Source organism: Hypanus sabinus, chromosome 24, assembly GCF_030144855.1.
Source record: "Hypanus sabinus isolate sHypSab1 chromosome 24, sHypSab1.hap1, whole genome shotgun sequence".
NCBI lineage: Eukaryota > Metazoa > Chordata > Chondrichthyes > Myliobatiformes > Dasyatidae > Hypanus > Hypanus sabinus.
In genome coordinates this window covers 576,339-602,522 of record NC_082729.1, presented here as the reverse complement: position 1 = coordinate 602,522, position 26,184 = coordinate 576,339, and the positions used below count along the sequence as shown (strand labels likewise).

At 41.4% G+C, this 26,184-nt stretch overlaps 2 protein-coding genes across 7 annotated transcripts in view; both read right to left on the bottom strand.

Annotated features, from left to right (window-relative positions):
* The window catches only part of LOC132380379 (histone-binding protein RBBP4), a 53,266-nt gene extending 46,503 nt beyond the window's left edge, over positions 1–6,763 (bottom strand). For 2 of the 4 annotated variants that reach the window (XM_059949111.1, XM_059949112.1), the window contains exons 1-2: positions 6,673–6,763; positions 4,801–4,941 (exon numbers count right to left, since the gene is read on the bottom strand). In XM_059949111.1, coding sequence (XP_059805094.1) covers positions 4,801–4,941; positions 6,673–6,688 — 157 coding nt within the window. In that variant the 5' untranslated portion in view covers positions 6,689–6,763. The remainder of the gene's footprint in view (positions 1–4,800; positions 4,942–6,672) is intronic. The other 2 variants (XM_059949113.1, XM_059949114.1) reach the window with 2 other exon arrangements.
* A 5,710-nt stretch (positions 6,764–12,473) lies between these two features.
* Positions 12,474–26,184, bottom strand: part of ccdc28b (coiled-coil domain containing 28B) — a 30,243-nt gene continuing 16,532 nt past the window's right edge. For all 3 annotated transcript variants that reach the window (XM_059949117.1, XM_059949115.1, XM_059949116.1), the window contains exons 5-6: positions 15,842–15,864; positions 12,474–15,029 (exon numbers count right to left, since the gene is read on the bottom strand). In XM_059949117.1, the coding sequence (XP_059805100.1) occupies positions 14,960–15,029; positions 15,842–15,864 (93 nt within the window). In that variant the 3' untranslated portion in view covers positions 12,474–14,959. The remainder of the gene's footprint in view (positions 15,030–15,841; positions 15,865–26,184) is intronic.

The window sequence follows — 26,184 nt, the reverse complement described above, 5'->3', positions numbered from 1 at the left end:
CAAAGAAGGCCATCAAAACTTGCAGTGGGATCTGGACCAGCTGGAAAATGGCAGATAGAATATAATACAGACAAGTGTGAGGTGTACTTTGGTAGGACCAACCAGGGTAGGATACTAGAGGTCATACAGTAGGCTATACGTGAAAGATGAAATATTTACGAGAAATATGAGGAGGAACATTTTCACTCAGAGGGTGGTGAAATTGTGGCAGCAGAAATGTTGAATACAGGTTCAATTTCGACATTTAAGAACAGTTCAGATAAGTACATAGCTGAGTTGGGGGGGGGGGTAATAGAGGGTTATGGCCCACCAGGTGTGGGTCAATTAACTAGGCAGAATAGCACTTTGGCATGGACTAGATGGAATGAAGGATCTCTTTCTCTGCTGTAGTGTTTAATGACTAATTGGTCAAGTTACTTAGAGCTAGGATAAAACCAATGCAGAAGTTAAGTTTCCAGTTTTTGTGATACTTTGATTTTATTATTTGTTAATTTTCCATGAAATGTTGTAATATACCTAAAGCTGCTAGACAATGTCATTAGAGGCTCTGTTAAGAAATATTTAGTTTCTTTTGGATGGTAATAACTTTTGTAGGAATACGGGTCTCCAGCCTACGGAGACCCAGGACATTAGTTAATATTTGGGAAAATGAGATCCCTATTTTATTGGACCTCTTATCTGCTCTCCATTTCCTGTTGACTCTTGGAGGTCTGTAATACATTCCAGTGAAGTGCTTACACCCTTTCTGGTTTTAAATCTCTAGATATGACTTCATCTGAACAGCCTTCTCCCACATTCTCCTTCTCCACTGAAGTCATGCAATTTTTGACTAACAGTGCAATGCTTCCTTTTACTCTCGCCTTGCCTGAAATTCTTTGCTCTGGAATATTGAATTAATGGTCCTGTCTGTTTTTCAGCCACATCTCAGTGATGGCAAAAACATTGTCAACCCCCATGTTAATTATAGTTGAGTTATAATTTAATGCTAATATTCCTTGTTGTAAGTTAGGCACAATTTAAATTTTCTGAATGTGCCCTTACTCCTTTGTTCTGCCTACCGGTCCCAGTTACCATTTTTCCTCAGGGCTGACTGTACCTCTCCATCTGAACAACCATTAACTCTGCTTAAATCTTCCACAACAGTGCACGCGCACCTCCCAACCAGGATCTAACTGGCATCCTTGCTAAGGAGCAACCCACCTCACTTGTACAGATCCCACGTGGTGCAGTAATAGTTGCAATGATCCAGGAACACAAACCCCATTCTCCTACATACATTGACTATCATCCACTCCGACACTCAACCAACTCAGGGTGCCAGATGCAATCAAGAGATTACCATTGTGGTGCTGCTTTTTAATTGGTTTCCTGGTCCCAGTCATAGTATCATATAACATGAAAAGCGGCCATATGGTCCAACTCATCCACACAAAACACTGGATACCCTTCCATTTTGATCCCATCTCCCAGCACATGGTTCATTGGCTTCTGTGGCTAAGAAATTCAAATACTAATCCAGATATGACTTAAAATACTGTCAGCAGCTCAGCTTCAACTAGTCAGGTGTTCACTACTCAGTAGGCAAAGTGGGATTCCCAATGTCCTCTCTAAGCCACTTACTCATTACCATACACCCATGTTCTCTACCTTTGAGATAGTGAAAAGTTTCCTTAAGTTTATTCCTTGTAATTTTAGATAGGACAGTCATATTCCTCGACTTCCTCCAACCCAGCGATACAGACCCAGCTTCTCCAGTCTCTCTTCATAATTGAACTGTTCCATCCATGAAGTGTTCTACATACTGCACTACTGTAACACACTTCCTATAATATAATGATAGAGTCAAAAAAACAGAAACAAGCCCAATGGGCCATCTTGTCTGCGCTGATCCAATGCTGAAGTGAGCAAGTCCCATATCCCTCTAATCCTTTCCTGAGCACGTAACTGTCAAAATACCTTTTAATTCTCAACCCTGCAAGACTACCGTAACTTATCAAATGTACATTGAAACAGTGAAATGTGTCACTTGCATCAACAACCAACACAGTTCAAGTTGTACTGAGAGCAAATTGCTCCTGCTGATATGCTTCCAACACCAACATAGCAAGCCCACAACTCACTAACCCTATACTGCACATCTTTAGAATGTGGGAGGAAACCAGAGTAGCTGGAAGACACCCACACGGTCATAAGCCGCTAACCTACACCTGCCTCCAACACTTCCTCTGGCAGTTCTTTTGATATAATCACCACCCTCTATATGGGAAAAGTTGCCCCTAAGGTTGTTTTAAATCTTTTCCCTTTTGCTTTAAATTTATGCCTTTTGGCGTTGGTCTCCCCAAACCAGAGAAAATAATTTTCCTATTTATCTTGTTTGCACCCCTTATGATTTGATAACCCTTTATAGCTCTATATTTCAGGCAGAGATTGATAGATTCTTGATTGGTCAGGGCATGAGGGGATACAATACAGGGCGGGGGGAGGAGGGAAGAAGGCATAAAATTGGGGTTGAGAGGGAAAATGGATCAGCCATGATAAAATGGCAGAGCAGACTTGATGGGCCAAAAAGCCCAATTCTGTCCTTTATCTTATGGTCTAATATCATCCTCAGCCTCCTACACTCCAGAGAAAAAAGCCCAAGCCTATCCATTTAACTTAGACCCACCAATTCAACTTATGTACTTGTAATTTTTTTTTTTCACATGCTCTCCAGCTTAATGACAGCCTTCCAAAAGCAGGGCAAACAGTACTTTGTGCACTACTCCAGTTGTGACTTTATCAATGCCTTGCACAGCTGTAGCAAGATGTTCCAACTCCTGGTCAATGAAGGCAGGCATGTCAAAATGCCTTCTTCACCAGCCTACCTGAGTCGCTATTTTCAAGAAACTATGTACCTGCACTCTCAGGTCTCTCTGCTTTACAACACTCCTCAGGGCTAGGGGTAGTGTGCAAGTGTTATTTTACATTTACTGTCCCTGTTGGATTTTATAAAAATACATATAATATTTTTATCCAACTTAAACTCCATCTACTATTCCTTCACCCACTTTGTTAATATCAAGTTGTAATCTTATATGACTTTCATCACTATCCACCATTTAGTGTCACCTGCAAACTAACCATACATTTTCACCCAAGCAGCACACCACTGGCCAAAGTGCTTCAATCTGAAACACAACCCTGTCTTCCACCATCATGTCAATTTGGTATCCAAATGGCTAGCTTGCCCTGGATCCCATGTGATCTAAGCTTTGGACTAGCCTACCAAATCATGTAGTACCTAGTCAAAGATCACCAAAGCCCATGAAGACAAATCGGCAACATCTCCCTCATCCCTTTCTTCGTCACCTCTTCATTCCCCAAGTACAAAACCATCCTGCCCATCTCTAATCAGTGCTGGCCTTTTCTGTTTCACATACTCCTGTCCCTTGCCCCCAGTGGCAATAGACTTACTGGTCTGCAGCTCCCAGGCTTTTCCTTTCAGCCTTTCTTAAATAAACGCACATTAGCCACCCTCCAGTCTTCTGGCTCCTCAACTATTTTCCCTTCCTTGATATTTCTTTGCAGCCAAAGGCTACCTTCCACAAACTCCAATATTTGTGTCATCTGTAAACTTACTGATTGTGCCACCAGATCCAAGTCATTCACATATGACAAACAGCAAGGATTCCAGTATCTATCCTTGTAGGACACCACTAGTCACAGGTAACCAATCACATAAAAACTCTTAATACCACCCTCTGCTTCCTATTCATTATCAGTATGTGCTGTGTCATGTGAAGCAAGCAATCATGATCTTGACCATGATTGTTCTTAGCAAATTTTTCTACAGTAGTAGTTTGCCATTGCCTTCTTCTGAGCAGTGTTTTTACAAGATGGGTGACCCTAGTCATTATCAGACTGCCTGGTGTCAGCGGTCACATAACCAGGACTTGTGATATGCACCAGCTGCTCCCGTGACTTCACGTGACCCTGATCCGGGGGGGGGGGGGAATAAGCAGGTGCTACACATTGCCCAAGGGTGATCTGCAGGCAAGCGGAGGCATAGAGTGCTTTACACCTTTTTTAGTAAAGATGCATTACCACCCACTTTCTGTTGTCAGGCCCAATTTTGGATCCAAAAGGTTAATTTTGCAGGATCTTATCCTTTCAACGTCATTGGTATCTAGATCTAGCACAACATTTGGCTGTTCACCCTCCCCTGATATCTCGCAGATAACTTGAGTGGTAAATGATGTGAACAAACTTAGAAGAGCCAACTTCATCATTCATGATGAAAACAGATGCTATAATGATCAGACTGGAAAATAACACATTCCACCCTGAGGGTATTTAGAGTTTTCAACAAAAAAGCAAATAGCAGCAATATTGAAGTCTCTAAAAGTCTAATTGAAAGATGGAAGATATTTTCCAACACCTACAATTAAGAATTTCTGTGAAGTGCATATCTAAAATCCTATCACCCTTTCTCAATTACACAAGTCAAATTGAAGAGGGCCATATAACAAATTTACAAACCACTTAATTTTAAGGGGAGATGCACAAAATAGTATAATTTATACAGTATAAATCATTTAAAGTACATTTAATGCACAGCTGTCACGTTTTACAATGTTAAAATCAAGTAATCAATGTCATGAGGTGAATTATAGATGTGTATTAGGGCTTTGACTGAAATGGGGCAAGTGTGGGCATTTCACATTACAGCCACTACAAGACCACAATTTAATGGAGTCTCCCACGCACTTCTCTAATTCATCTCCTGACAGTCTGTTATTGTGTATAATATATACAAGGTACTTTTTTTTCCTCGTTTCCATTCATGACAAATGGCTGGCGTCGTGTCGAGATGAGTGGACTGCACTGGTGAGGCGGCCGTCAGTAATGAAGAACAGTGGGTGTGTGACGTCACAGGTGTAACATCATAATGGGCATCTGATGCTAGAGGTGCAAAATTAAAGAGAAATAATCTAAACATTCTGACAATAGTACATGCAGTTTACAGGGATACAAATTTACAGAGTACCTTGCATACATTATAGTCATTGCAAATGGCTTCTCATATCCCCTTAAAATAGAGTGTTGCCAAAGCATAAAATTGACATTGACATTCAAGTCCAATATTCATGCTGAGGCCTTTTTTTTGAGGAAGTAGAGGATTGAAATGGGGAGGAAACCAGGGATTACATTAACCTCAACTAAAGAAACGAGAAGTGCTGGAGTGGTATTCCTTTCCACATTTCTCAAAGCAACTGCTGATTGTTAAGCAGAGGAGCACTGAGAGCAGTGACATGCTACTCTCTCAACTGACAAAGTGGGGAAACAAGTTCACTTTAAAACTTTCACACAAGCTATTCTGTAATTTCATATTTTTACACTTAATCACAATAAGAAATGAAATGAAAATAAAAGTGATAATTACCTTTATTGATATCTTGATAAGTAGTTTTAATATACAGACTAAATACAAGTTTTGATTGAGCAAATTTTCAATTAACCCTGTATGAATTAGCCAGTCACCTAGTGCAGAAACAAAGCTACGAGGCCAAATGGAACAATGTATACCCTCTTTCCAATTTCAGCTAAAACAAACCATCACAAACCAAGAACACAATCCAAACCAACAACTGAGCCATGCACAGTAGCTGGAATGCAACTGCCATACCAAAGAAAAAGCTGTTCTCCAACATGGGCACTTGAAGCCGCAACCTGCACATTCAGGGCAACCAAACTGGCCGACACACCATTGCTCCAAATCCTCATTAATGCCCTAAATCCAACTGTTCTCATCCTCCCAACTCCCTCTACCCAAGCATATCCCCAATCCACACCCACGAGCCAATTCCACACTACAGCAGCCCCACATGACATTGCCCACCCCAGTACATCCTACCCAACACAATGCCCATTTCACCAGGCCCTACTCCCCTTGAACCAACCTTTTCCAACCCACCTCTTTCTCCACTATCCTCACCCCACCTCCACTTAGCACTATTCTTATGCCCGTGACTTCCACCGCACTCAGTAACAGCCTCAGCTAACACCACCACCCCTTCCCACACCCTTACTTCACCCCTTTGCTAACCCCATCCTATTGTCAACTCCTCACCCACTACCTAACCTACCCTGATTCCAACCACCTAGGACTCCCCTGACACACCAACACAGGCACAACATACCTCCATCTAAAAAACATCTAACTCCAAACGTCCTTAAAAGCCAGAGCACCCACCCTTCACCACTGTTCCTTAGATACTCTCACTTCATCCAACAAAACTCTCATTACCGCCCCCCCCCCCCATGCACCACGCACACCTGCAACCAACCAATCTGACACCTCTACACGCCTCTCCTGGACCACCCAAAGGGTTCACGCACCCTCGAATCCGCTGCGAAAGAACACCCTGTCAGTTCTGAAACCCAGAGCTCAACCCCATTTCCTCCCCTTTCTCCAGGTCTCACACCCCGCTTCCCAATCTCGGCCCTCCCGGCGGTTCTCCCTCCCACACAGCACAAGACACCAATGCCCGAGTAAGGCCCTCCTTTGGGTACAAACGTCCCGGGCCCACTCAGTTCCCACCCCCTCCCCAGGGCCACTGCGGCCCACTGCCGTAACCCAGCTCGGTGAGAGAGCCGGGGCGGGGACCGAAGGCGCAAGGCCCGGCCCATTACCTTCTTTATCCGCCATGCCGACAATCCACCGTCTTTGTTTCTGCGTCTTTTGCGCATGCGCCGTCCGTTCGCGCGCCAACTGGACGTCAAAACCTGCCTCCGTAAACCATCCAATCAGGGGGCAACACATTGACCACATGATCGGATGCTGAAGCTGATCTCAGGAGCGCCATATTTAGTGTTCATCGCTCTGCAAGGCGGGAACCCGGTTCGCGGCCCTGGGCGTGGGATTCTCTGGCGTTCAATCTCACAAATTTCTGCAGTCCTTTCACAAATGGTTAGTTACTGCAATACATTGCTATTGCTTGACGCTTTATTCTTAATACAGCCCAACTGCTCTGTTTGTCTTGTGAACACAGATGCAAAGTATTTACTTTTTTCGTTTTTCATTTTTCGCCATTCATTCATAAGGGGTCCACAGGTTTTTCTGTATATACAAGCAGGTGATCTTACAATCTGCTTTCCTATTTTTTACCATTCTACATCCTTTCGCTATCAATTGCGTGTACTTCCTTTACCTGATTCCAAATTATTCCCAACGCGTGGGTCTACTCTTTTGTTAATTGGGAGTGAATGAAACTGAAAAATTGGATCAGCCCATGATTGAATGGCAGAGCAGACTCGATGGGCCGAATGGCCTACTTCTGCTTCAATATTTTATGGTCTTAAACCCTCTAATTTAATATCTATCATTTCTGTCCTCGATCATGGAAGAATCGCTTTTGGTATTGGAATTTTCATATTTTGGAGGAAATATTTATTTTGCAATATTTTTTGCATTGCTTCTTTAAATGCTAACCAGTTTCCTTTCCACGTTCACGAGTGAATCTGCAGATGCTGGAAATAAATAAAAACACAAAATGCTGGCAGAACTTAGCAGGCCAGACAGCATCTATGGGAGGAGGTAGTGACGACTTTTCAGGCCGAAACCCTTCATCAGGAGTGAAGTAACATGGGATGGTCGGGGGGGGGGGGGGGGGGGGGGGAATAAGAAGGGGGGGAGGGGTGAAGTAGAGAGCTGGGAAGTGATAGGCTGGAGGGAAATGGGCTAGGGGAAGGTGGAGAATTATGGGAAATAAAAGAGAAAGAAAGGTAGGGCTGGGGGAGATTATAGTGAGGGGGGGGAGAGAGAAAGAGAACCAGACTAAAATAATAGATAGGGTAAGGGGGGGGGGCAGGGGTATCAACTTGAGGTCTGGAAGTTGGATGTTCATGCCGGCAGGTAGGAGGCTACCTAGGCGGGAGATAAGGTATTGCTCCATCGACCTGCATGTGGCCTCATCTTGACGGTAGAGGAGGCCATGGACAGACATGTCGGAGTGAGAGTGGTCTGTGGAATTGGTGTGTGGCCACAAGGAGATCCCGCCACTGCTGGAGGACTGAGCGTCGGTGTTTGGCGAAACGGTCTCCCAGTCTGCGGCAGGTCTCCTTTCCATGTTCCTCCGTTCAGTCTCAGCCAATTCTCTCATACCTTAAAGTCTATTGTGTTCCTCTCCATGTAGATGCTGGCCTGAACTGCTGAGGTCATCCACTATTTTGTATGCGCATGTGCTGCTTCAGATTCTTTGTTTAGATTTAAAACATTGCTTCACATCTCTTTTACACTAGTTTAACATTATACCCACTCCTCCACAAATGTCCAAAAACAAGAACAAGACAAGCCTTTTTGATACCACAAGACACATGGTCATAGTTTAGACTACCTTTTAAACTAAATAACACAAAGTCGAACATGATACATTTCTACATACATGTTGCTCTTTTATTGGGTGTTTTGAGAAGAAATACAAATGGCAATGGAAAGAGCAAACATGAGGAAATCTGCAGATGCTGGAAATTCAAACAACACACACAAAGTGCTGGTGGAACACAACAGGCCAGGCAGCATCTATGGGAGGAGGTAGTGATGATATTTTGACCGAAACCCTTCATCAGGAGGACGTTTTGGCCTGAAACATCGTTACCACCTCCTCCCATAGATGCTGTCTGGCCTGCTGAGTTCTGCCAGCATTTTGTGTTTTTATCTATCCCAAAGATCTCAATTTAACAATTAGCTGTTTCCTTTGCACCTGATAGGAACTGCATTCAAACATCTCTTAGACCATAAGATATAGGCGCAGAATTAAGCCATTCAGCCCATTGAGTCTGCTACAACATTCCATCATGGCTGATCGCAGATCCCACTCAAACCCATACACCTGCCTCCTTCCCACATCATTTGATGCCCCGACCATTCAGAAACTATCAACTTCTGAGTTAAATATACCCAGGGACTTGACCTCCACCGCAGTCTACTGCAGAGCATTCCACAGATTCACAATTCTGGCTAAAAACATTACTCTTTAGTCCTATTCTAAAAGGTTGCCCCTCAATTTTGAGGATGCGCCCTCTAATTCAAGAAACATCCTGTCCACATCCACCTTATCTAGATCTTTCAATATTTGGTAGGTTTCAATGAGATTCTACATCCCCCCCCCTCCAAGAATTCTAAATTCCAGTGAGTTGAGGCCCAAAGCTGCCAAACACTCCTCATATGTTAACACCTCCATTACCTCATTCCCAGAATCATCCACATGAATGTCCTCTAAACTCTCTCCAATGACAACACATCCTATCTGAGATATGGGGCCCAAAACTGTTGACAATGCTCTAAGTACACCCAGACTAGTGTCTTAAAAAGCCTCAGCATCACCTCTTTGCTTTTAACCTCCATTGACATCCTCATTTCTCTAATTAATAGCTCCCTGCAGTTTCTTAACTCTATACATTTCTGCCTCTCTTCCATGCTGCACCATCATATAACAATTTAGAAATATCTCAGCCAACATTTAAGAAAATATCATTAATTATAATATTAAAAAGGAGTGGCTGCACACACTCCCCTGTGGAGTTTCATTCTCTATTGCATACTCCTTTGAGAACAATGTTCCTGCCCTAACTTGTATTTTCCCATTACATAAAAAAATCTTGAATCCAATTGAACATTTTACCACCTATTCCCATCTTGTCCAAGTTAATCAGCAATCCTTTGGTCTATAACATATCAAAAGCTTTCTCTACATCAAAGAAAACTGCCATCACTGATTCTTTATTAACTTGGGCCTTACAAGTATCAGATTCCAAGAGTATCACTGAGTCCATGGACGTTCTTCCCTTACGAAATCCACATTGATATACAGCTAATTTTCCATTACTTCCCACAAATAAGAAAAACTTCCTATAACCATTTGTTCCATTATCTTACATGTGAAGCAAGTGAAATGGGTCTGCAACAGGAAGAATCTGATTAATTCTTACTAGGTTCGTGTGGTGAACAGCTGGTGAATTGCTGGGTTTTAGGTTGGAATTAAAAGATTACAAAGATATACTTAGGGAGAAAATTCCCAAGTGTAAAGTAGGTATTAAGAATTCTGGAGCGAAGTGTTTGCTTACAGTACTATGCAAAAATCTTGGGCACATATATCTATATATCTAGGGTGCCTAAGACTTTTACATAGTGCTGTAGTAATTTTATGTATTGCACTGTATTGAAAAAATAATAATTTCATGAGTGATAATAAAACCAATTCTGATGTGTCTCTATTGTGGACTGAGAGCGGAAAGGGGGCAGGGAGAGGGGAATCATGGTTTGGAAAGGGGGAAGGGAGTGGGAAGCACTACAGAAACATTCTATAAACCGATCATTTGGAATCAAGTGACCTTGCCTGTTGTCTCAGGGCTAAGCGCGTCTGCACTCACGCCACTCCCCGTTCCTGGCATTCCTGCTCTGCAACCTATTCCATACTCCTCCCATGGCACTCTACCCTTACCATTCCGAATCTTCTTTGCTCCCGCCACATTTACAAACACTCTCTCTCCTCCATGTTGACAAATACAGTACAGTGCAAAATATTTTAGGCACCCTTAGGTATCTATGTACCTAACACTTTTGCACAGTACTCTGGAATATGGAATTTGAAGTGCAAAAATGTATTATTGGCAAAACTAGCTGGCCTGAATTGGTGGCTTTTATGTGCTCTATTTGCAGTAGCTATATTGCCTATGGGTCAATGTATTTGCTTCCAGTACGTTCTGTAATTATTCAAACAAGAATACAATGAGATAGCTTGTACAACATTTAATATTAATTATATCCAAGAGTTTACATTAGATTCACATAAATGGATAATAATTGCAATCAGTAACTTACTGTTTTTCTAAGTAATTTTCTAGTAGCAAAGTTTTGTATAAATTTTGGTAGAAAACTCATAACTTTATAAACCTACAAGGTGAAAATGTGGAACCGACTCCTAGACAATGTGAGGTAAAGAAAAGAATGATAATACTTAAAGCAATTTCATGAAATCTTTAAAACATTTAAGCACAGTTTCACATAAATCACCATACACACCATGATACATTTTACACAAATGCAGGCTTGACAAAATCATCATAGTTCTGGATTTGCTAACATTACTCTCTGCAAACACATAAACGTGGAATAAAACCTCCAAGAGCAGGAGTTTTCAACTTACCAACATTTCTTAAATGCTCTGTCATTCAGTTACATATTCAGAGATTTCTGAAAGGGCTCAGCAATGAAAACTCTTAAGGGCAACAGAGAGCCTGGGGTTTACCCACCAACCCACCACTGAAAATTGTCCTCTTGTAGCTATTTACTTTGTACATTTTCCAGTTGTTCACTACAGAAACTATTTTCAATTTTCATACAGCTCTTTGAAATGGAAAGAACCTGTAAACACCAGCTCACAGTACTTTGTAAATAATCTAAACTCTGGAACTAAACCAGCAGTAACTCCATCCAAGACAACTGCACTTGATCTTGGGAAATGGGAGCCCTGTTAATTAGGATACTCATGGTGATGGCATGCTTACCTTTGTTGGCAGGGTGTAAAATATTAACGTTGGGATGTCATGTTGTAGACTTAGAGAACTTTGCTTAGACTGCACTTGGGAATACTGTGTGCAGTTGGAAGGAAGTGATTGTTATGCATACTATAGGAAGGAAGTGATTGTGTCAGAGACAATACAGAGGAGGCTCACCAAGATGTAGCCTGGACTGGAGGGCGTTGGTAACTGGGAGAGATTTGATAGGCAGGGCTTGGTTTCCCTAGAACAAAAGAGGCCAAGGATTGACCTGATAGAGGTATATAAAGTTATCAGAGGCACATAAAGAATCTTTCTTCAAAGAAGAGAACACAGGTGTATTTTTATCCCTTAACTCGGTAAAAGATCATTAACAAGAATTGCCCATAGTGTACTGTTTATACCTGATCTTGCCCCACTGAATTTGTTTCTTTTGCCTGGAATCTATACCATCTCTCCTGGTCCAGACTTTTTTCCCCAACTTGTATCCAGGACACTATTTGTGCCTTGTATCATTTTTCTGAGTCTCTATACACCACCAACCCGCATCAAGATCTTAAGAAAGTCCCAACCACTGCCCCTCCAACACTCACAGCAACTTCACAGAACTTACACTTACCCTTAATAATTTATTTTAATTCCTCAACTTTTTGCATATTTAAGAGGTAGCTATGGGCCACAGCTTGGCCGGCCTTTCTGTTGGCTCTAAATCAGAATCAAGTTAATATCACTGGCTATATGGAACAGTTCTTATTCCAAACCTGTTGCAGCATTACCCCCAAATCCTCCTCTATTTCATCTATGATTGGAATCAAAGGGTGATAGTGGAGGATTGCTTTTCAGAGTGGAGATCTGTTCTTCATGATGTATTAACAATTTATTGAGAATGATTAGCAAGTTTGATTGTAGATGGCACCAAAATTGGTGGTGTGGTGGACAGTGAAATAAGTTACCTCAAGTTACAACAGAATTTAGACCAACTGCAAAAATGGGAAAAGGGATGGCAGATGGAATTTAATTTAGACAAGCCCAAAGTGATGCATTTTGAGAAGTTAAAAAAGGCAGGACTTGAACAGTAAGGACAGGGCCCTGGGGTGTGTTGTAGAACAGAGAGAACAAGGAGTACAGGTACAGAGTAGCCCAGGGTGTGTTGTAAAACAGAGAGACCCAATGGTATAGGTGCATAGTTCACCAAAAGTGGTTACATACATTGACTGGGTGGGGGGTGCCTGTGAAGTGAGCATACAGTCTTGCTCACCTTGATGGTTAGGGGCACTGAGTTGGGATGTCATGTTACAGCTGTACAAGACATTGGTGAGACCACAGCTGAACTATTGTGGAAAGTTCTCATTTTAATACTAAAGGAACATTGTAACTAAACTAGAGAGGGTTTAGAAAAGAGTCACAAGAATGTTGTCAGAAATTAAGGGCATGAGTTATAAAGTAAGTTTGGACAAGCTGTGTCTGTTCTCCTTTGAAATGAAGGAGGCTGAGGACTAACATTCCCTTTTTTTAAAAAACAGATGCATGTACCAAACAACACACACAAAATCCTGGTGGAACACAGCAGGTCAGGCAGCATCTATAGGGAGAAGTGCTGTCGACGTTTCGGGCCAAGACCCTTCGTCAGGACAAACTGAAAGGAAAGATAGTAAGAGATTTGAAAGTAGGAGGGGGAGGGGGAAATGCAAAATGATAGGAGAAGAGTGGAGGGGGTGGGGTGAAGCTGAGAGCCAGACAGGTGATTGACAAAAGGGATACTGAGCTAGAGAAGGGAAAGGATCATGGGACGGGAGGCCTAGGGAGAAAGAAAGGGGGGAGGGGAGCACCAGAAGGAGATGGAGAACAGACAGAGAGAGAGAAAAAAAGAGGGGGGGAAGAAAACTAAATATATCAGGGATGGGGTAAGAAGGGGAGGTGCATTATCGGAAGTTAGAGAAGTCACTGTTCATGCCATCAGGTTGGAGGCTACCCAGCCGGTATATAAGGTGTTGTTCCTCCAACCTGAGTGTGGCTTCATCTTGACAGTAGAGGAGGCTATGGATAGACATATCAGAATGGGAATGGGATGTGGAATTAAAATGTGTGGCCACTGGGAGATCCTGCTTTCTCTGGCGGACAGAGCGTAGGTGTTCAGTGAAATGGTCCCCCAGTCTGCGTCAGATCTCACCAATATATGATATATTAAAGGCCACACCCGGGAGCACCGGACACATGTACCAAACATTGCTCTAAGCAGGAAATTGTTTTTTTGTTTTTTTTTTTACAGAGCCTGAAAACTGTGCATCACTTCAATAAAACAATATATAAAAGAAAATTCCAGCTGTGGGAAAGATTATGTATGCGAGAGCATTTCAGTTACTGTGTGGCCACATACCTATGCAGCTTAGAGGAAACCATGCCGAGGACTGACCTCGAGGACGAGAAAGACAAGATGCAAATAGCTCCGTGGACAATAAAATATGCACTAAAGCTTGCTGTTCGGGGTTTGCTTCCACCACTGTCTGTAAGGAGTTTGTACGTTCTCCTGGTGGGTTTCCTCTGGGTGCTCCTGCTTCCTCCCACGTTCCAAAGATGTATATGTTTGTATGTTAATTGGTAATTGCAAATTATTCCCAGAGTAGGGAAGTCTACAACTAGATTTAGCATAAGAAGTGAAAGATTTAAAAGCGACACGAGGGGCAACTATTTCCAGAGGATGTTTGATATGTGGAACGAGCTGCCAAAGGAAGTGGTAGAGGCAGGTACAATTGCAGTATCTAAAAGACTTTCGTAAGGGTTGATGGATAAGGAAGGTTTAGGGATATGGACTTTAAAGCTATGCCCTTTAGTATTTGATATTTTTGTCCCAAAAAGAAAAAAGACTGATTATCTACCTTAACCTTGTTTATCATAATTTTCATCCCGATTCCAGCATTTACAATCTCTTTAAGGTTTGGGGGGAAATTTAGAAGTGATCAGAGGAGAACGTTTTCCCCCTGTGGTTGATTGCAGAGGAGACAGTGGAGGCAGACATTTTGACAGGCACTTGAATAGGCAAGATTTAAAAAGATACAAACCTAGTGTAGACAAACAGCAGTAGTATAGATAGGCACAATGGTGGCTGAAAGCCCTCTCTTCGAGCTGTACGGTTTTGTGCCTCCTCACTGCATAATTAGTTATGGGACAGCTCATCTAATGCTCACCTACTGAAAATTACTGTCTATGCTCAAAACACAATGCAGTCAGTCTCTACAGTCTTACAGGCAGGAGAGAAAGTCAATAAATATATACATGTTGTAGAATCTGAGCAGTTAGTTGTAAAATTGGGCTCCCAAGCTTAAACAAAACAGGAAGTTGCTGTAACATATCTTGCTCTTGAAGGGGGGCCTTCACTGAGCAGTGCTGGCCATCTTCCCTTGGGTCTCATTTTCAACTACTTCTAGGTAGGAGATGATTTCAACTCTTCATCTTTTGGCAGTTCTTGATTTTCTGCCAAGTGTAGTTTTTGTCTTAATTTTTTATTAAGGATCATTTCTTCTTTTCACCAAAAACAATAAACACGTAATAACTCTTACATGCCCCCTACCTTGCCTGCAAATAGCTCAGTGGACAATAAAATATGCACTAAAGCTTGCTGTTCGGGGTTCATTTCTACTGCTGTCTATAAGGAGTTTGTACGTTCTCCTGGTGGGTTTCCTCTGGGTGTTCCTGCTTCCTCCCGTATCCCAAAGATGTATATGTTGGTAGGTTAATTGGTCATGGCAAATTGTCCCATGATTAGGCTAGGGTTACTTGGCAGTGTGGCTTGAAGGACCAGAAGTGCCTATTGTGCACTGTATCTCAATAAATAAATAATCCTTTGCACCCTGCTGCTTGCAGTAAAATCCTACCCCTATTTCACTTAGAATCAGAGTACATAGGCTGGGTTTGTTTCCCTGGGATGTGACATTATGACAGGCGTTAAGGTATACAGTATGAAAACGTCTCTTCATGTCTTGGCTATGTGAGACCAGAGGACACAAGTTTAAGGTAAGGAGTAAGAAATTTGGAGGGAATCTGAAGAAGAATTTTTTTTCATCCAGAGGGTAATTGAAATGTGGAACGCATCACCTGAGAAGCTAACATATAAGGATATGTCTATCCTTGTAACATATAAGCAGTACCTGGATGAGCAGTTAAAACATCAAGGCATAGGACCAAGTGCTAGTAGAGGAGATGAGCAGAAATAGGTTGTTGAATGTCAACATGGGCATGATGAGGCTGTTTCAGTGCTGTATAACTATAATTAATTACAGGCACAGAAATCATTTGAAAAGGATACATTGAGGTACTAAGTTCTTCCAACTGTAAGGTAATAAAATCATAATTAATGCAAAGAATAAATCATTAAAAAGTAATAGTTCTCAGTGATCTGTTTGATGCCATCAGTGAAATTTATGTAACAGTAACTTCAAATGAAATTGGGAGACATTTTAAAAGCACATTTTTATCACAGTAGTTGGTAATCCATGTTGACTACATAAATTAATCTAAATTAGACAACTCTTTTTTAATCAAAGCTTACACTTTATTGTCCCTGCACAAACAACAATGTAAATATGTTGAACCCCAGGCCAACAATTTAAAACATGAACTCTACTGTTCCATCTGTATTAATACTCATTCAGAACAATTCTCTAATTCAGAACGCTGAAATAGAGATCTCCCATTGGCCAATCAATCCTTTCTTCTCTCTGCACTTGGCATGTGGGTTCTTCCATTCCTAGTTAGTCTCCGAAGTTCTCGCCATTTTGCATCTGAAGCTCCTAATTCTTATAGTCTTCCCTTAGCAGTTCAAATGTCGTACTTCAATCTTGTTGGCTTGAGTTATCTGACTCACCCGTGTTAGATTCCCATTGGATGTATTCTAAGAGCTACACAACTTTATACTTTAGGTGACTTCTTTTGTTCTATTCGACTGTGGTTCAAACTAGTCAAACTGGGTTACCCAGATACTGGCCTGAGATAACGAATGAACTTCTGCAAACCTGCCATTGTACAGCTTATCTGAGAAGGATCTCAGGTTTAGCAGATCAGTAGTAGAAACACACTGTTCTCACATTCATTTGCTCTGATTAAGTTATACCAGAGCATGAATTAGTACGTCAAGCAGTTCACAAAATGGAGATTACAGAGCAGCTTCACAAAATGGCAGCCTCCACTCTAAGCACATAGCAAGAACAAAGACATCTGGTTTCCCTACTTCCACTGACCTTGACCCATTCCAGTTCAATGTTTTCTTCCAAATTTTAATTCCTTCATGGCCAGCAATCCATATCCAAGAGAGGTATTTCTCCAAAGTTGAACTGGTTTATACTTAACTAGAGAAGCACCACCACAACAAACCACCTTTTCAGGTTGGAAGGTGGGTCCTGACTGGAGGTCTATGCCATTCACTGATTTTATAACTTTCTGCATCATTACACCTGTCCCTTGTTGCGTCATTGAATTCTTCAGAGTCTGTGGTGCGAGCCATACAAGCTCTCTCAGGACACCCAATCTGAAGAGACCTGGGAAGGAGCAGCATCACAGAGCCATTAAATACTAGATGTCTATCATATGCTAACAGGCCTTTTGGTCCAACATCCCCATATATTCATATCCCACCGACTTTCATGTCATCTGTAAACTCATTAAGCATACCTCCTATGTTTACATCCACGTTGCTTTAACTATCCAACAGAAACATCAAGAGTAGGAATTGTTGTATCAACTTTTGCTGTATATCGCTATTCAGACTTCCAACCAGAACAGCATCCCTACACCACTACCCTCTGCCTCCTACCAGAAAGCCAGTTCCGGGCTCTATTAGCCAACTCATCTTCAAAGTTCAAAGTAAAATGATTTAGACCTACAGAAAGCAACTTAAAAAATCGTTAGAAGGGTAAAGATGAAATATGAAAGCAAGCTAGCAAATAATATCAAAGTGGATAGTAAAAGTTTTTTTCAAGTATGTTAAAAATAAAAAAGAATGAGAGTGGATATAGGACCGCTAGAAAATGAGGCAAGAGAAATAATAATGGGGGACAAGGAGATGGCTGATGAACTAAATGAGTATTTTGCATCAGTCTTCACTGTGGAAGACACTAGCAGTATGCCTGATGTTGTAGAGTGTGAAGGAAGATAGGTGGGTGCAGTTACTATTACAAGAGAGAAGATGCACAAAAAGCTAAAAGACCTAAAGGTACACAAGTCACCCAGACCAGATAAACTGCACCCTAGGGTTCTGAAAGAGGTAGTGTTAGAGATTGTGATGGCATTAGAAATGATCTTTCAAAAATCATTGAACTCTGGCATGGTGCCAGAGGACTGGAAAATTGCAAATGCCACTCCACTCTTTAAGAAAGGAAGAAGGTAGCAGGAGGGAAATTATAGGCCAGTTAGCCTAACCTCAGTGGTTGAGAAGATACTGGAGTCATTTGTTAAGGATGAGATGATGGAGTACATGTTGATGCAGGACAAAAGACAGTACAAAGTCAGCCTGGTTTCCTTCAGGGAAAATTTTGCCTGACGAACCTGTTGGAATTCTTGAAGAGATTACAAGTAGGATAGTTATGCAGTGGATGTTGTATATTTGGACTTTGACAAGGTGCCACTCATGAGGTTGCTTACCAAGTTAAGAGCCCATGGTATTACAGGGAAGTTACTAACATGGTTAGAGCATTAGAAAGTGCATAGTCATGCACTTTGGTAGTAGAAATAAATGTGCCGACTATTTTCTAAATAGGGAGAAAATCCAAATATCTGAGATGCAAAGGAACTTGGGAGTTCCAGTGCAGAATACCCTAAAGGTTAACTTTCAGGTCAAGTCAGTGGTGAGGAAGGCAAATGCAATGTTAGCATTCATTTTAAAAGGTCTAAAAAACAAGAGCAAGTATGTGATGTTAAGGCTTTTTAAGGCACTGGTGAGGCCTCACCTTGAGGTATTGTGAACAGTTTTGGCCTACTCATCTTAGAAAAGATGTGCTGGCATTGGAGAGGAGCCAGAGGAGATTCACAAGGAGGATTCCAGGAATGAAAGGGTTATCATACAAGGAATATTTGATGGCTCTGGCATATGTACTTGCAGGAGTTCAGAAAGATGAGGGGGGATCTCATTGAAACCTTTAGAATGTTGAAAGCCTAGACAGAGTACACATGGAAAGGATGTTTCCCATGATGAGAGAGTCTAGGACAGAGGGCACAGCCTCAGGATAGAGGAGTGTCCTTTCAAAACAGAGATGCGGAGAAATTTCTTTAGCCGAAGTGTGGTGAATTTGTGGAATTTGTTGCCACATGCAGCTGTGGAGACCAGGTCATTGTGTGTATTTAAGGCAGAGATTGAAAGGTTCTTGATTGGACATGGCTTCAAAGGTTATGGGAGAAGGCTGAGAACTGGGTTTAAGGAGAAAAAAAAAAGGATCATCCATGATTGAATGGCGGAGCAGACTCAATGGGCCATATGGCCTAATTCTGCTCCTATGCCTTATGGTCTAAATTTATTATTGAAGAACATATACAGTCATAGAAAAATACAGCACAGAAACAGGCCCTTTGGCCCATGTAGTCTGTGCCAAACTATTTAACCTGCCTACTCCCATCAACCTGCATTAGGACCATAGCCTTCCATACCATCCATGTCTTTTTCCAGACTTCTCAAACATTGAAATCATGCCCAAATGCACTACTTGTGCAGCTTGTACAATACTCTCACCACCTTCTGAGCGAAGAAGTTCCCCTCATGTAACTCTTAAATATTTCATCTTTCACCCTTAGTCCATGACCTCTAGTTGTTGCAACCAACCTCAGTGAAAAAGATTTGCTTGCATTTACCCTATCATACCCCTCAATTCTGCATACCTCTATCAAATCTCCCTTCAGTCTTCTACATTCCAAGGATAAAGTTCTAACTTATTCAATCTCTCCTTATAATTCAGGTCCTCCAGTCCCAGCAACATCCTTGTAAATTTTCTCTGTACTCTTTCAACCTTGTTTACATCTTTCCTGTACTCACTACTTTGATTTATGCAGGTCAATGTGCCAGAAGCTTTCTTTATGACCACATCTACCTGTGACACCACTTTCTAGGAATTATAGACCTGTTCTACAGCACTCCTCGATGCCCAACCGTTCACTGTGTAAGACCTACCCAGTTGGTCCTACTGAAGTGCAACACCTCACATTAGTCTGCATTAAATTTTCATCTGTCATTTATCCAGCTGGTCCCGAACCCTCTGCACATCATGACAGTCTTCCTCACCGTGCACTACATGAACAATCTTGCTGTCACCTGCAAATTTGCTAATCAAGTTAACCATGTTATCATCCAGATTATTGATGTTAAATGTTCAAACTAGACAAGATTTTCTTTCATTTTAACAACTTTACTTTCTCCAGTCATGTTTAGTATACAAGGATGCCATTTCCTTAACTACAATCCTCCCTCCCACCTTCTTGTGTATGCTCATAACAGGGAAAGTGAACATCTCAACTAAATGCCTACATATTCTACATGAACAGAACTCTACCATCTCCCATCCTTTCAATGTATATAAAAAAAATTAAATGCCCATTGGTTTAGATGTATTGCTTTTACCTGTAGTTGTTAGGCCATGTAAATTTCTGAAGATACCCTATAACCTCGCTTGGTGCCTTCAGATTACTACAAAATTTTTAGAAAGTATCAACTCAAATATCCTTTAGGATATGTGAATTAATTTCATCATTTGAATGTCCTTTAGGACATGGGGATTAGTTCTAACCCTTGATGTTGATACAGTTCTTAAGGTTCCAAATGCCTTCACTAAGTGCTTTCAGCAGCTCAAGAGCTGATGCTCCCTTTTTTAGTGAAACGGTCAGCTAGTTGTTCCTTTGTAGTTGAACAAATCATGTGATGAATTCTCTGTGCTTGGATAAGTTCCTTGATGCTGCTTATCTCTAGATGAAGACTCTTCTCTGTAACAGACTTGGTGGATTTGATGGCATCAACCAGAGAGTAGTTGTCTTGTGCCACAAGTTATTTGTAGTGTTCTTCTTTCAGTCTTTCAGGCCACCATGGACAAGCTCAGAATAGAATGAGGCCAAATATTATCAATACCATCAGATATTGCAAGGGTTTATACACTTTCCATCTCTCATCTTTTCTCCTTACCTGTGCATCACCTCCCTCGTGCTCCTCCTTCCCTTTCTTCCATGGAATTTTCTATCCTCTCCCATCATATTACCCCTTCTCCAGCCCTTTATCTCCTTCATCAATCAACTTCCCAGCTCTTCACTTCACCCCTCCCCCAGTTTCAGCTATCACCATGTACTTCTTCCTCCCCCACTTTCTGACTTCTTTCTTTCCAGTCCTGATGAAGGGTCTCAAGCTTGAAACATTAACTGTTTACTCTTTTCCATAGATGCTGCCTGATCTGCTCAGATCCTCCAGCATTTTGTGTGTGTTGCAAAGGTTTCTTGTGCCAGCTTATCACGTACAACTCTTCAGATCCTTTTTAATTGCCAGAGGTGAAAATCTTCCCTCTTCTCCCATCAGTACAATAAAATGTCCCCCTTGTGTAGCTCCATCAAGGAGATTTCCAAGTGAGGCATCACTGAAGACAACGAGCTTCCAAAAGCCATCTTTCAGAAGCTGTTGAAACTTCAAGACTATTTTTTCAGATTGAATTATGCACGTTATCTTGTTTGCTTCATGTTAAGTTTGTACTGTGGCATTTTTTGTGCTGGATGCCAAGTTGCAGTCATCAAACATGATGTCAGGTCTGCTTTGTCTTGCTACTCATAGAATCTGATCTATCTTTGACCTGAGTTGCTGAGCTTCAGCTTCACTGGGGTACATCCTGCTGTGTGGCACATCAGGATTCCATGCACATTGTCTGTTCCATCAACAGCAAGATATCTAGCCCTAAATGTCTATAATGTTCCTCACGTTCAACCTGAAAGGCTGACTCTAGCTGAGGGATGACTGTTGCGGCAAAGTTTGTGATCCTCCCCATATGAAGTCACCTGTATGACAGGTGAGTACTCCAGCCATATGACATTATGAATCTTGCCAGTAAAACAACAGCTGGATCCACTTGCGACATTTTTCCACCTACTTTCAACATTATTTCTTTGACTCTTTTATACAGGTAGAGTGATGCATCTGCTAGACCATATACAGTGTTCAGGCGGAGGGATATAAATGTCACGTGACAGCTCCATTCCCTGAGAGAATGCAAATTTTATATCAATGCAATGGAGTTGCCAATGCTTTTGACGTAACACCATGAGAAGTAGTTGGAGAGACTGACACACATGTTGGTGACTCTTTTTGGAGTTGTTTTATCTTCAGTTCTTCAAAACCTTCAGCCACTGGTGTGCTTTTGGTGCAATTCCTGCAGGGTTTTTATCATCTTGTATACACCGTCCTTTGGCCAATGTCTCTGACTTCCTCAAACACTCCATTCTTTCTCCAACTAATGATTTCATCCTGTTTTGCAAATTCAAACAGCACCTCCTTAGTTATTAAAACATCTTCATCTTGACATTTCTCAGAAGGGTCAGCCTTATGTTTACTTGTTTCAAAATGAAGTCTATCTACATGTGACATGGTTCCAGGTTATCCAAGTTGTACCATCTTTTGTTTCTCCCAGTATTTTGCCTGCTCGTCCGAAGACTTCAGCTTTGTATGAGATACCAGTGTCTTGGTCTACAAAGCTTACTTGTCCTGTTTCAAGACTGAAATTTCCATATTGTCTTTGAACTTGTGATGATTCAGTCCTTAACTGCACTCCCTGCAGGACCATTTGTAGGCCCTCTGCTGCACTCTCAACACCTTTGGTGCTACGTGACAGTGTATCAGGTAAGAGCCTGTCATTTTTAGTGTCATTCTCCATACAGTTCTGATCTTCAGTATGTGCTTTACATAGTCTGGAATGATGCACTCTCAAACATATACCTTCATTTCTCATGAATACCACAATTCCATTCTGACCAATGACAACTCCAGGATTTTTCCATTCCGTACACTGCTCTTTTATAATACACTTTATCCCTGATCTCATATTTCTCACCTGTAGGACAGAGCTGTGTCCTCAATGCTCTTCAAATTCTCTCTGAACACTCTGCTTCATTGAAAGCCTCCATTGATGCATGCAATGCTGAAATATGATTCCCAAGCCATTCACTCCTTGTAGTGCCTGCTAGAGCAAGTGGCCTGTTAACCATTACAGAGGGAAGGTTTGGATGTTGGCAGAACACAAGTTGATATGGCCTGTAGCCATATACATTGTGCATGATATGCTTTTCTTTACCTTCAGCATCATTCAGTAATCATTTGATCATATTGCTCTAAAAGTCCATGACTCCAAGGACTGTATACCGTTGTCTTTGTTTCAATGTTAAAATTCTCTGCCATATCTCTGAATTCATCATGATAAAATTTGACACAAATACTTTCAGAGGTGAGCCATGCACACTTATCCAGGAATGGATGAAGTTTTTTTTCCTAAAACTGTCTCTGGGTATTCTATATTTACAATGCTACCAGCACTGAAATGTGTGAATTCATCAATGATGTGGAGATACCGTAATCCTTACTCCAGTTCATGTAGGTGACAGACCAACAGCAAGCTTGGGCTTTCCAAACTTTTGGCACATCTCAAAGTTGTCAATTATCTTCTGTAGAATGGAAAAATCATCTGCATCTTTGTTTCCAGAACTCCTGAGCAGTTTCTTAAGTCTATCAGTTGAAGCATGTCCAAACTGCTTGTGAAGCTTGAGCAACACTTTGCGTTTCTCATCTGGGATCATGATCTCTGTGACAATTAGTACTTCACTTTCACATTGGTTTTCAGTAATGTCTTTATCTAGAATGTTCACACAGTAATGTCCAGAGTTGGTGAGCTCAAAAGACACTAACATGCTGAAATATCGTTGCTTAGCCATTCTCCATATCCATTTCTGCCCCCCACATTCCTTAGTGATGTTTTACTCCAGTAATGTAATGTTCACTGGCAACACCTCCATTTCATGTAATGTTTTGTCTCCCTATTTTTGCAAGAATTTTCACACTTTTGGTGGAATGTACAATCTTTCCATCGCCAAATTTTAATGCTTTGTTACTGGGTGTATCTGTTCACCAGTTTATGCACTTCATTCTGGTTTAGTTCTCTTACAAAGCTATCAAGCTATTTCTTTCCTCACACTGTGTGTGTGCATGTTGTAGCAGTAACAGCAGATCCTAGAGATTCTATCATCAAAACCTCTGCATCAGATGTCTCTGCATTGGAGGGTGATTCCTTTGCAAACAATGATATATGACACTCTCCTACATCTTTAGATTTGTTATTTTCTTCACTCAGCTTAATGTGATTGGTTCTATGTGGACAGTTTTTTGCCCAAGTGTTAAGTACTCTGACAAACAGCACATTTCAATCTCCTGCTGTACTTGTCTGGTGGATTTGAGCCAGTTAATGGTGCCCTCGTCTGGTCACTATGGGAACTATGCTTGCTCCTCTCGTTTTTGCTGAGTAAAGTATGCAGTTTCCTGACTCATTAATTCTAACTCTAACACGAGGAAATCTGCAGATGCTAGAAATTCAAGCAACACACGCAAGATGCTGGTGGAATGCAGCAGGCCAGGCAGCATCTACAGGAAGAAGTACAGTCGATGTTTCGCGCCGAGACCCTTCATCAGGACTAATTGAAAGAAAAGATAGTAAGAGATTTGAAAGTGGGAGGGGGAGGGGGAGATCAGCATCCCTCCCCCTCCTGTCTTCTCCTATCATTTTGGATCTCCCCCTTCCCCTTTCAAATCTCTTACTATCTTTTCTTTCCGTTAGTCCTGACGAAGGGTCTCAGCCCGAAACCTCAACTGTACTTCTTCCCATAGATGCTGCCTGGCCTGCTGTGTTCCACCAGCATTTTATGTGTGTTGCATTAATTCTAACTGCTGTCTTGGGAGCCCTTTCTCCAAAAATCCTCTTCAGTGCCGATAGATGTAAATGCAAGTTCTGTAAATTAATCCTTTGTGTCGAGACACGCCATATCCAATAAATTTGAAAGCTAATACTGTGTCAGGAAGTTCCATTTTGTACTTACGCATGCAACTGTACTTTAGTTCAAAATCAACAATATGTAGAACTGTCTCTGGAAATATTGTCAAAGTCTGAATATGCCTCATAAATTCAATCCTTTTCTTTCCTCAGAAAACTGAGTCAAGTGCATTTATTAGTGTAGTCACACTGTAGGGTAATGTCATTGGTGGAAACGTAATTCACAGCTACCAGCATTGAGTTGGAGTTCACTTCAAGAGGCTGGTCTGACATAATTATGTAAAGTACTCTTACCGTGCTTTATGTTCTGTATTTGGAATACAATAAATGAGTTGTTGTGGTTTTTCTTAAACACAAATGGCCTACGCCAGTTTTATTTGCAAAAGCCTACAATACCGTCATTGTTGTTTAAGTCTTCCATTGAAATTCCCATCACAGTCTTTCTCACTCTTTCTGAAAGCAATGGTACAACTGTAAGGGCAATCATCTAGCTCAGTAACAGAATCAATATTCCAATTTCATTTTCCACTTTCTTAAGGCTTGTTCTCATTGAATAGTGGCAAGATCCTATAGTTGGTTACCATCCTCTACTACCGTTGAACATTAATGTTCAAAAAACAAAGACAAGATTTTCTTTCGTTTTAACAACTTTACTTTCTCTTTTCACGTTTGGTACACAAGGCTGCCATTTTCTTACCCACCACCCCCACCTTCATGTGCATGTCCATAACAGTGATTGTGAACATCCCAACTAATTACCTACATAGCCCAAATGAACAGAACTCAACAAATTAAAAAGGTCAGAGTGTCAGGGCCAGAGACGAGAGATGGACCAGTGTTCAGCTCGCAGCTCTGCAAGGTTTACTAATCTCTATGCTGAACTGAGGCTGTGGCCTGCTACTGACAGACTCCTGGACCTGCTGCAGCAATGAACTCACTTTTGTGAACTTCAGCTCTGTGTTACTTGTTAATTTTTTATTGTTTGTATGATTTGTACCCCACACATTGGGTACTTTTTAAAAAATAGGTTCTATTAGGTTTCTTTGTTTTTGTGGCTGCCTGAAAGATGACAAATCTTAAGGTTGTATATAGCATCACGTACAGCCTGATGTACCTGATGTGTCCTGATGAAGGGCCTTGGCCGAAACATTGGCTGTGCTCTTTTCTATAGATGTTGCCAGGCCTGGTGAACTCCTCCAGCATTTTGTGTATATTGCTTGGTTTTCCAGCAACTACAGATTTTCTCTTGTTTGTATATAGTATACATACTTTGATAATAATTGTACCTTGAACTTTGAAATATGAAGTATGTTCAAAGATTTGAAAAGCTTTTAGACAAAGAGTAGGGGGTCTCATCTCCAGAACATCAAATTTAAGTAATCCCAATCTGATATCCCTTCTGAATCTTTCTTCAACATCTTTAACTGTTATGCTCAGATGTTGTCATTCTGCAGCAGACACCGTTATATAGCAAATGAGAGAAAATCTACAGAAGCTGGAAATCAAAGTAACACATAAAAAAATGCTGGAGGAACTCAGCAGGCCAGTCAGCATCTATAGAAAAGAGTATACAGGCCTGATGAAGGTTCTCGGCCTGATACATTGACTA